Source organism: Stigmatopora argus, chromosome 10 (assembly GCF_051989625.1).
Source record: "Stigmatopora argus isolate UIUO_Sarg chromosome 10, RoL_Sarg_1.0, whole genome shotgun sequence".
In the NCBI taxonomy this organism is placed as follows: Eukaryota; Metazoa; Chordata; class Actinopteri; order Syngnathiformes; family Syngnathidae; genus Stigmatopora; species Stigmatopora argus.
In genome coordinates this window covers 8,452,164-8,464,721 of record NC_135396.1, presented here as the reverse complement: position 1 = coordinate 8,464,721, position 12,558 = coordinate 8,452,164, and the positions used below count along the sequence as shown (strand labels likewise).

The 12,558-nt window shown below is 39.4% G+C and overlaps 1 protein-coding gene across 1 annotated transcript in view; it reads left to right on the top strand.

The window, feature by feature from the left end:
- Window positions 1–3,571: 3,571 nt before the first annotated feature.
- LOC144084004 (roundabout homolog 2) overlaps window positions 3,572–12,558 on the top strand; it is a 44,251-nt gene continuing 35,264 nt past the window's right edge. Inside the window, exon 1 of the mRNA XM_077612239.1 lies at window positions 3,572–4,056. Within this exon, the coding sequence (XP_077468365.1) occupies window positions 3,996–4,056 (61 nt within the window). The 5' untranslated portion in view covers window positions 3,572–3,995. The remainder of the gene's footprint in view (window positions 4,057–12,558) is intronic.

Genomic DNA, 12,558 nt, shown 5'->3' with positions numbered 1-12,558 from the left:
TCACATTCTTCATCCTACTATCCCAACCTCCCACTGGCCATGCCATACACACAGCAGAATAAAATACACACCGTACCCTGCAACGGCAACTTATGATTCCTTATCACACCCACGTGCATAAACAGCAATGACAAGAATGGTTCCTTTAGACTGCGCTTGAGGGGTTTAAAGGACTTTCCACTATTTTCAAATACACTACACGTACTTTACTGGAACGGGTGACATTTTGATGTGTACACTTTGTCACTAAGGTGCACAGAATCTGAAAATCGCATCAGCCTGAATCGAATGGGTAAAATTGTCCTTTTCACAAAGTCGAGAATGAGCTGCTCTCCATTTAAGTCTCTGTAATTTCTTTCCTCGCTACTTTACATGAAACATCAGATTTGATCATAACTCACTGCCTGGCATTGGGGCTACTCAAGTTCCAATCTGTTTACAAGAGCATAATAACCAATGTAACAGTCCATCTAAGAGGATATTACATGAAGACTTAAACGCAAGGCTTTGTCCACGAAAACAAAAAGATGAAGGGGCCACAGGAAAACACCCTCGAGGAAAGTAGCTCTTCCTCCGCTCTTATTTCAAGTTTAGTCACCTGGCCCCTGTCCCAATGGGGCTGACAAAAGCAGCGTGTATCTTTAGCTTCATGCCGGTGGGTAAAAATCCAATTTAAGCCAAGATTTGAACATTTTTTACTGACTTAGCCATCCTAATGTACAGTGACAAACATATGTAAATTCACATAAGAACGATGAAGAGACACTTAAATGGACGTCTATCAACGTCAATGGCACAGACAAAGGCTGTTATTCCATCACTCTTGAATTTTAAAAATGGTTTAAAATGTTAATAATACACTCAAATCCCGAGCAGTTTCTGCACTGTAGAAGCTTTTGAAACATTTAATTGCTAAAAACCGTATTTATTAGAAGGCTTCGCTCCGAGGATGGCAAAAGACTTGTATTAAACACGAGCAAATTGCTTTTTAAACTGGTATAAAATGCTTTCGGTAAAGAAAAGGACACTCATAATGGAATGTGGGTGCAAAGAAGTCACAGCACGTACTTTATATCGTCCTCTTTTCAGGCTTTTAGTGGCAAATAACACTTCTCTATTCAAGTGACACCCCCAAGACCCTCACCTCCATTTCATGCTTCTTTGCTCTCTGTGGTCCCTTATTAAGATGCACACTTCCACTAAAGCAAAGATGGCGGGGCCCCTCTTTGTGTCCCACTCGGCAACAGACATCTGGACTCTTCTCGTCCTGCCTACATCCCATTCGCATTCAGAGGGAACAAAGCCGAGTCAGCATCCAAAAGTCACCCTCCATCATGTCCACCTATCCCGCCTTGACACAGACACAATGAGAGGGAGGGGGGGAGACGTGCCGGCCGGGGTGGGTGAACCATTTGCTTTAAGTGAAAGTGAGCTTGCACCTCCCCAGGGAGATGTGTGGCCATAACACTCCACAGGAGAAACACCCGTAGACGCCAGCAGGACCAGATTGGGGGTGCGGACAACAGCTGGCTGTTAAATCAACAAGAGAATCCAGATAGATTTTTGCAATGCTACGACCCATTGATCCCTTTGTATGACTCTTTATATGTTTCGCATTATATAGAACAACAGTTGAAACAATAAAAACATCCATTGGCAAGGCTTTTACGGTCTTGATTGGAAAAAAGGAAAGGGATTGGAACAATTTGAGGGAAAAAATATGTTGAATTCGATTTCTGTGCTGATTATAGCAGAATTTGATGTGCTGATTGGAAAAGTGTTGGCAGTTATGTTCTAGCATGCAAGTTTGTTTATTTATATTTTACTTCACAGCTTACAATTTATAACACAAAATCAGTCTTACTTGCACACAAATATTAAACGGCATCTCTCTTGCTTTTCTTGCTTGTCTTTTTAGTCACTAAAATGGTTAACCCTTTGTTATATATGGATGGATCAGAATGAGATTTATTAGTAGGTTTATTCTAAGTAAATGTGAAATGATCAATCCTACATTTTTGTCTCATGGCTGATAAATTAATCACATTATTGCAACATTGTTCTTTGGAAAACCCTTCTCCATTATTTTTATAAGTTACATTCAATTCCATGGGTTCGCCATGGCGACCCCTTAGGGCAAGGGTGTCAAACTCGGGTTGGCGGGCCACATTAATGTCAATTCCATTTCATGTGGGCCGGACCATTTTAGATGTAATATCTAGATTTTTTTTGGTTTTTTAAAATTGGATTAAAAGAACTGGATCAAAATCCCTAAATAGTCCGTTTTATAGATCTAAAGCAATGTTTATTTGAGCTTTTTTTTTCTTAGTATTGGAAAATATCTTTTAATCATGTTTTTTTTATTTCAAATGGAAACAAAATATTTTTTTTAAGTGGAAAATGGAAAATATTTGTATATTTATTTTTAGATCTTACAAAATGCTTTTTGAACAGAAAACAAAAGAAAAAAAATGGATAAAAAAATTGCAATTATTGATTTTAAAAAGGGGAAAATCAGGAAATGTAATGTACATCATCTATCATCATTTGAATTTGATCCTAAAACAGAAAGTCGGCACTCATGATTTACTTTCTCGGGCCGCACAAAATGATGCGGCGGGCCAGATTTGGCCCCCGGGCTGGCACTTTGACACCTGTGCTAGGGGATGAGCCATGAGTCCCCCCACTACCAATGTTAAAATGATCAACACAAGCCTTGATAACAATAAAAATAACATGTTAAATGATACAATAATAGGTCAATAATTGCACATATAAGTCACACTGAAGTACAAGTCGCACCAAACTATTAAATACAAATCATAACCCGGAAAATACGATACTTATTACTGCCTGTACGTTCCGATTTAGCCAGCAGTGGGCATGCCCGCTCTTTGGGTGCACTTTGTCAGTTTTTTGGGACAATAATGTTAGGAATCGCAAAAACGGTGGGGGTCCCAAAGCAAACAATGGGAATCACACAGTGGGGAAATGTTGGGGAAATAGAGGGGTTGTCCATGTGGGAGGTGGAGTGGTCGCAGTGAGTACAGGATATCAACATTGGTGGCAGGTGGTTGTCAGGTTGCTGTTTTCTGTCACGGTGCAGCCAGATCAGGTCTTGGGAAGAAAAAAAAGACAGGTCAAAGGTCAATATAATTGATATGCACGACACAACTGACAGAGAAAGCAGACAAGCTGATCCGGTTGACAGGGTGGTGTGTGTCTATTGAACCTTTAAAGCTGCCTGATAATAATGGCTGTCAGCTGTGGTCGCTCCACTTGTCTGACATCCAACCTGTAATCAAGCTAAATCCCTTCACCTGCCTCAGTTGAGATAGGAAGAAGTCCATTGAATTGGAAGTGGCTGAGCCTGACAGTGTATCACTCTCAGGTCAAAAGGATTGGACATAAGTTGCCGTCAATGACACCAAATTAAGAGATTTACTGTAATATCATACTCAAAACAAGTAACAATGGACCACTGCATTGTTTTTCCCCTCCCAGTGCATGTGGGTTTCTTTATTGCCAACACACAAACCACAATTGTCGTGTCTGTCCCTTTAAAGAATGGAGCTTGCTGGGGATTTGTTGCAGGCATCAGGCAGAGTAGAGCTCTTGCCTCACTCCACCGCACACTGGCATAAGGAACACATGCATGGAACACTCTGAGCTGGAATGAGTTCATTCAACCCTTTGTTTGTGTGGTGATAGTGTTAAAAGAGGCTACCTGTGTAGGAGATCATGGGGGGTCAAGGGGGGGCTTTTGAGTTGTAGGTTCCTCCAGGCGGATGATGATTGCTGATGGTGATGATGATGCTGACAAAGCTCTCTGGGAGGGACAGTAAAGTTTGTTTGGGGGTGATTTCACGCGCTTGAAATCATCCAGCTGAGGCCAAAAAAGCTTCAGTTCTAAAACAGGAGCTGCTGTGTGGAAAGGAAGGATCGGGGAGAAAGAAAAATCCATTTGGCGCTTGAGAGACAAAGACAGCTCGGAGATGAACTTTGGACATCTGCTACTTGGGTTGTTGGCAGTATTCACCATCTCCAAAACATCAGGTAAGAAATGCAATGACATCATCCTGGTTTACAGGAGTATGAAGCATTTAACAACCTGTATTGAACCTGGGTACATATTTTCTCATGTGACAATATCGTGCCAGGCACACCAGAAAAAGAAAATATCCCCAAAAGGTGGAAAGTAATTTTAAAATGGAGTCTCATAGAAGAGCATTTCAATTGGCATGCCTGTCATTTTATCATTGCTCGCATATAGATAGACAGATAAAAAAGGTACAAGGATTTTAGTAAATATCTATAGCTTTCCAACCTGTTCTATACAGTGGATGATAAATCATTCAGTTGTTTTGAGATGGGACATTTTTAACATTTTATTCAGTTGAAATGTGCACAATAACCTCTTTTTCAGATGTTTATCATTTCAAGAGTTAATTTAACAAGTCCATGTACTAATCATCAAATTTCCATGCGTTCAGATGTCCGCTACATTATACCTTTTGGATGGCCATTTTCCACTTGTTTGATATTTTATTTGTATGAAAAATGATAATTCCGTTCCCAAATATTTTCTTCAAAAACTTAAAAACAGGCTATTGTTTATACATTAATGATGTCATCATTACAGTGCAAAGTTATTAACTACTACTACCACCACTTTACACTACACAGGTGTAGTCAAACTAATGAAAATAATAGAAAGATAAATTACATTGTCAAAACATACAGTATGCCGAGTCAGCGTATCTTGCGTGGGGCAAAAAAACAGTTGAGTAATATAGGATATATTACTCATAATAAATATATAAATATTGCCATGCAGGTTAAAAAAAAATTGGAATCAAGTTGTATATTTAATCATTTTATTTTGAAACAGCTTAATTTTAAGTGGTAAATCACATTAAGTAACAGAAAAAAGATCATGCTCCGTACTAAGAAATATATTATGAACAGTGACTTGTTGAACATACGAAACTGCACTTTGTTGTATGTGCAAATGTAAAATTTACAAAAAATAGATCCACAAAAAAGATTTTGGCCTTCCCTTGAAATGACCATCCCCCCAACTGAGCAAAAATGCTTTTAAACGCTTATTTTTTGATTACAGTTGAGCGCTGGATTATAAAGGCATTCCAAACATTGATTTAATAGCAGATTATATTTACAAAGGTTTAATCTGAATGCCAAATTAAATCTTGGAAACAATTCATGAATGCAGACTGTCTGTTGATCATTTTTCAGGCTTTATGCAATCAGGCATCACCACAACCATCAACAGTTACAGTTTAAAGTAAGAAAAACAATGAGATTGAAATATTTTTTAAGAAATAAGACAAATAGAATATAAATAATGTAATAAAACATTGTATTAACAATGTGTACAAATTGAAAGTGAAAATATATTATCACTGAACAACCGTTACTGTCATTTTCATAGCAAATTGCTTTTGTCCTTGGAAAATGTTAATTAAACACTAAGTGGGCAGTTACGGCTTGGTTAATCAATTAAAGTGAAATATAATTTGAAAAGTGCGTTGCTCCTGATATCATGGCCACTATTAACAAATCTTACCTCTATACCATTAGGTTTAATTAAGCTACATTTAGAGTTCTTCCCTGTTGGCCAGTACTAATCAGTACTGTTGGCTTGTGAGTCCGCATTTGCATTGAATTACCATCCATAATCATTTGAGTGTTTAGTGGTCACTGACCTTTCCCATTTTTCCCATGGGATGATTTTTTTTTCACGGCATCCCATCGGTTCTCATTGCTCTGCATTTCAGTCTCTCGTAACGTCGCGTGGCGGCAGCAGCTTTCTCGGCAAATAGTCCAACTTCTCGCCATCGCAGGTGCGATCCAACACCCACACATCTCGTCTGCCCACGTCCATTAATACTGTATGGCGTGGACTGTAGCTCGTTTGAATTGTATATTTCCCTCCTTACGCATTTGACTGGAAAGCACTCGGGCTTAAGTAGGTTCTGCAAGGTTTTGAAGAGGAGAGCTGGTGGCTCTCATTTTGGATTCATGTTAGAAGTCAGCAAAATATGTTAAAAGTACTTGGAAATGGATATGTTTGTGCAGGAGTATGTGGGAAACAGAGCCTCTTTGTTAAAAATTGCCATAATGGTGAAATTCACACCTATTCAGATCGTGCTTAGTTGGAAAAAAGGATTCATTGTTTCATTGTGGGTGGGTTTAACCATAGCATTTGAAAAACCCGACAGGAATCCTCAATTTTCTTGCAGCCCATATCTTTTAAAAAAATGATCGAGTCTTGCTCTCATTTGTTGCCATCGCTCCTTCAGAAAATGTTATTTGTTCTCTCATCTTATTTTCTGAACTGCATCATTCTCCTTAGGGTTATGGGGGGTGCTGGAGACTATTCCAGCTGACTTCGGGCCAGCAGCGGGGGACACCCTGAATTGGTGGCCAGCCAATCGCAGGGCTCAAGGAGACAGACAACCATTCACGCTCACACTCATACCTAGGGGCAATTTATAGTGTCCAATCAAACTGTCATGCATGTCTTTGGAATGTGGGAGGAAACCGGAGTACCCGGAGAAAACCCACGCAGGCCCGTGGAGAACATGCAAACTCCAGACAGGGGGACCGACCTGGATTTGAACCCAGGTCCCCACTGTGAGGCTGACCCGCTAACCACTCAGGTGCTGCCCTGGTGTGGTTTAAATATAATAAAATCATATAATCGTCACAATCTGACAATCGCTACCAAACTAAATTGGCCAATATGAAATTAAATCTGAACTTTTCTCAGCTTTGTGAATTGAATTGAATGCCTTTATTGTCATGACACAAGTATAATGAGATTCAAAGGCAAATAATACGACCTGAAATAATTTTGAAATGAATGCATGACCTCAAATTACTTTTCTGTATTTAAATGAATTGAATTGCCATTCATCCATTTCGAACTCTTGCAACTTTACTTTTTCAATTTTTTAAAAGAAATACCCTAAGCTGTGCAAAAGATGAAGGAAGAGCCAAAACTATAAAGAATTGGCATGACCACCCGGGGCAGTATAATACAGTCATGCAGATACAAAATGCAGAAGAATTTCACAACTACTGCAAATAACATCATTATTCTCATGTTTAAAAAACCCCCACATGATTTCATTTATCACATACAGTTGGTATATCAAAACTCGTGAGTTATCTGAAGATGGCACTGGCTGGCAAGCATGTTGGTTAGTTTACTAAATTAATTCATCCCTGCAGTTCTTATGCGGAGACATAAATCTGTCTTAATTCCCCTTTAGATCCTATTAAGATAGGAGCTCCCATGGCGCGTGTGGAGCTGAATAATGGCTTACAAATCTGCCCTGGTCATTTGTGTCCACTATCTTTGTCTTCCCGTGGTTGCATAGTGACAAATATAGCTGCAGGCTCACTCCATCTCACTCCATCCCTCCACACACACACACACACACACACACCCAAAGAAGACTATCGGATGATTAGGGCTCGGCACAAGGTGGTCCGTCCTCTCATCTGCTCCATTCCTGAGTCACGCTGACGATTTTCGGTTAGAGCAGGTGACGACATCATGGCCAAATCATTTCAGGAACGAAAGGAAGCAAACAATGGCACAGACGGCTCGGAGTGAAGCCAGAAGAGAATCAAATTAGACTTTGCTTTTAAATTTCTCCGGCAAACGCATTATCGCTATCCCACAGAGCGCATTTGGTAATGCTACCAACATGCAGCTGCCTTTTTATTGGCCTCAGGAGCATGTAGAAATGTGCTAAAATTGAATAAGTTAGTTGAAAATGTGTTGATTTTTAATTGTTTTTGTGTAAAGTTGATTCCTATGAAGGTCAGGTAACAAAAGAAATCAAATGGCATGCATCCTCATTGGCTCTAGGAGTGAATTTCTGCAACAACTTTAATAGCGATCTTTCATTGGGAGTCCAAATTGGGAAACAATATAAACAGTGTAATTGGGCATATGACATACACATTTTTGCAGTCAACATATCTAGTTTAAAAACTGTAGAAATTTTTAAATCTAAGGGGAATAAAAGTGCATACAATTTTTGTAAGCCATAAAATCTTATTAACTATTGACAGCAATAAGCATCCAATCCATTTGAACTGAGAGTGCTAGAAATACCAGCATGCATTGAAACAAATAAGATTGGATGGAGTGACCCTACTTATGAGTTTGAGATACAATTTGTATTTTGGACAATTTACTGGCATAAATTATTCATCAAAAAGTGATTGTTACAGTAGCTAAACTAATGACGTACCGTAGTTGTAAAAATCTTCCGTTTTTTTAGTATGCATTACTGTATTTTACCGCCCACCTGTGGCCAAGTAGTGCACATAAGGAGTTGTATTGAATTAGTCATGATGCACAAACTGAATTAATTTTTAAAATTCAATCCACATGAATTGGCACACAACCTCTCCCCCTGCACACACACGGCCGCACACCCAACATTTCATGACATTTAAGGAGCATTATTGATTTGACATCTTTGCGTTGTTCAAAATGTGAATTAATATTACACATTCTGAGCCAGACACCAAAATAGGTGCCATTAAATCTTTACACTGGCTTAGGTTACCCAAAAAGCTCAATTTCCAAGGACAAATCTGCATGTGGAGGAATGCCAAAAATCTGACTTGTATGAAATGTTCATATTATTTCAACTGCTTGATCATGGATAAGAGGTTTAATGCATCTCTCTGCCTGACTAATTTCACATTCTTCACTCTTTATCAGTTCGTCTTGTCCTTCGCAAATCATAAAATCGATTTCATGTGTTATTAATTTTCCTGTTAAATGTGTAATTATTATACCAGGGTGGCAAAACACTTGTAATCTCAGACCGTGGCCTTAGACCCTTTTACAAGGCCCATCAAAGCTGTCCTTTTCACGCTGCTGGCCTGTGAAAGCATCCCAAAAGCCCCGTTTTAAAGTCAAATATAGAAAGAGGGACCGAGTTTCGCAGTTAATAAAGATCTGCTGTTAAATTTGCAACAAAAAAAGTAAGTCCATTTATACTAAATGGGCCCGGCGACTGTCTGGTTAGTGCGTCGTCCTCACAGTGGGGGACCTGGGTTCAAATCCAGGTCGGTGCACCTGTGTGGACTTTGCATCTTCTCCCCGGGCCTATGTGGGTTTTCTCCAGGTACTCCGGTTTCCTCCCACATTCCAAAGACATGATGGTAGGCTGATTGGACACTCTAAATTGCCTCTAGGTATGAGTGGGAGTGTGGATGGCTGTTTGTCTCCTCGTGCCCTGCGATTGGCTGCCCACCGATTCAGGGTGTCCCCCGCCTCTGGCCTGAAGTCAGCTGGAATAGGCTCCAGCACCCCCCGCGGCCCAAGCGAGGATAAAGCGGTTCAGAAGATGAGATGAGAGATTTATACGAAATGTACTGTTGAGTTTTCAGCGAACAGCCTGTTCCTGCAGCTTTTATTTTGCCTGTAAACCTCTTGTGTTTGATGGGCCGTAAACACATCCAAAGACGGTATGTCACGTTACAATTAAGAGCTTGTCTGTCAGGACCGATAATGGTTTGTGTCCCGCATCCACTTCCTGCCTTGATGTATTTGTACATCAGATGTAGATGAATAAATCCTCGCAGCTTAGGTGCAATCAAGGCGATTAGTGGAGTCTAATCGTGCTCGCAGTCAGGTCACGGTGCGCGCAAAGTCAGCTGTGCTGCTAATAAATCACTCAAGTGGTGTTTTTCTGATGCAGCGAATGTGACTCTCGCTTAAAAATATAAATTAGAGAATAAATGGCTGTGATTTTGCCAGAAAATCTTGCTCTCCTCAAGAAAGATTTCTATACAGCGGCAATCTGCCAAGGACGCTAGTTCAAGGTTGCACATTTAATTGCGTGGATCGTCTGTGCTTCCTTCTGCCAATATCGTCCCCAAGGAAGTAGAAGAATGCAGCACATACAATACTTTAGTTCTCTCTGGTAAGAGAAATTGTCTGAGTACATTTACTAACATATCAAGTGTTAAACCACCTTACAAACTTCAACCTGAGGGCAGAAAAAATCACATCCTCATCATATCGTAAATAAAAACTGAGTTCACTATAGCACTTTATCTACAATATATGTTGCGGAAAGCATTTTATATAGTCTGGCATTCTTCTATCTGAGAATTCTGTTTTGAATCGGGGTATGTAGTACTTACAAGTTTGCCTGCTTTTTTTCTTTTCATTGAAAAAAATCCCTGTTTAACTGTGTCCAAATTTAGTAGAAGTTGGGTTTTACAAAGCTTGAGATGTTGTTAACTCATCGTAATTCGTCTTGTAGCAATGTCATCATGAATAGTGATCATTTTAATCTGGTTGTAAAACCGTCTGCCACAGTGTGCAAAATTTGATCACCATCAAACTAAATGGAGCATTTGACACACTGCGGAAATGAGCGTCATTGACTGACTGATTATTAGACGTAATGCTTCCTGGTATATCCAAGCAAAGTAGACATTAAGATTCAGTTTTTTTGTGTGCATTCACTCCCAATCTACATAGAAGTCCACATAATGTCATTGACAAAAACCTTACAAACACCGTACGACTCGTACGGTGTTTGTAAGGTTTTTTGGGGGTTTGTAAGGGGAATCATAATCATTTATAAGGGCAGTTATCAGCAGAGGTTGACAGGTATGCATTGTCCTTGTGTCTCAAAAATCAGCTAAGCAAGGCTCCAACTCTGATGACAAGTGCTTTAGAAAATAAATGAAAGCATCATTTACCCACAAGCGTTCTTTTTTTTTTTTGCGGTTAAGTTGAGTGGTGTGCATTTCCCAATCCCCTTCTTTTGCATTTGTACTGTATTTATCTTAAAAAAAAATAACATCCAGCAAAGTGCATACTGAAACACCTAAGAAAGGTATCTATTTTTAAAGCGTCAGAGCTTCTCTCTCTACCTATGCTTTCAAGCAATCATCCTGTCCCAATTGTTAGTGGGGGAAAAAAACTGTCTTTCTTAGAGGCAAAAAGCACCGGTGTGGTCGCTCAATGCCATCGACAAATGCCTGATTGCAGGCTTGTCACTAGAGCAAGCTCGGCAGCCGCACTAAGAATATTCCAGAATGGTGTCACGGTGACACCACTCTGACAAACAGCAAACAATATTGTGTACACACAGACGTCTGCCGTCTCTGAACAAACTAAAGAGCCCCAAGTCTCAAATGGCTGCTTACTAATGAGAAGCCGGCTCGTTTGTGCAGTTGCTGCGTGCTGTTAATTTAGTTCATTTAAAGTCGTTTGTGTGTGAATTACTTCCTCAGTTTTTCTGAGGCTCAATTGAGTTATTAGTCCAAGCGTAGACTGTGGAATTAAGCGCTCTCATGCTTCAGAGGGATTTACTAAAATAATGAATTTCTTTTCTTGATGGTACTTTTTTCAATGTTGTAGGAAGGTCAGGAGCGATTTCCGACAGTAAATTTAAGTCTGGGCATATTTATGGTTCATAACAGAAAATCCATTTTATTAGAGTTTAGGTCAGGATATTCTACTATGTGCTCTTGCACTTTGACCAAATGTAGACCAAAATTAAATCAGTTTCTTTGTCTGCTTGTTACCCGATTAAGAGCCATTCAAAATGATAAATCCATTTGAAATGGGAAATCTCAATTCAATTGGATTGGACGTCTGTCAGCATCATTGGAGCTAAAAATCATACATAGTGTGAGTTTTCTTTGTTTGACTGCTTGTTGAAGGTCCTCCTGATTGTTTGTTGGTATTAATGCTCATCCATTGTGTCCATGCCAATATTGGATTTATTATATTCCATCTTTTATAAATCTCCCTTTTTTTCAACTCAATTAGAGATGCTCTATTTATTGTGCCTCCATGAAAAGTCTCTCTGTGTTCGTTGAATGGTCTCCAGGGACGTTTTTCCTAATTGAATTGCACTGAATTGCTTTCATACACCGGACATTCTAATGAGGATAGTAGTGTTGAATGTGTCTGTTTTCTTTTCGCTCTGCTGTTTTTATCAGCAAGATATCTCACATTTCTGCCAAAAATCTAAATTGAATTGCATTCTGTTTTTATGAATACGTGCCATAACAAATTGACGTGTAAAACTGGAACGCACAGCAATTACGGCTAAACTGGAAAGGCAGAATAGTCCATAATTTGTCATAGATTCTGTGTTCAGGACTCAAATGTTTTTATATAGTATTGATAAGCAAGCCAACCAAATGTGTCAAATCTGTATCCAAAGTCAGAATCTGCCATACACATTTTATTGATGGCAGTAGATCCATTTGAAATATGAAAATATTTAAAAAGAAACACAAATTCTGAGGCGGTTTGCTTTTGAGGAAGGATTAATGCGTGGATTGAACGATAATGGGTTCAGGCTGTGGGCAAAAAGACACATAAGAACAATGTGCATAATGGTTAAGGAAGACAAGCTGCAGAGCTATGGGAATTGCATTTTTATGACCATATGGCACACCATGTTGAAAGACTGGTCAGCAGCCACTTGCATGAAGCCTATAGATGAAAAAAAAAAGAATGAAATAAATATA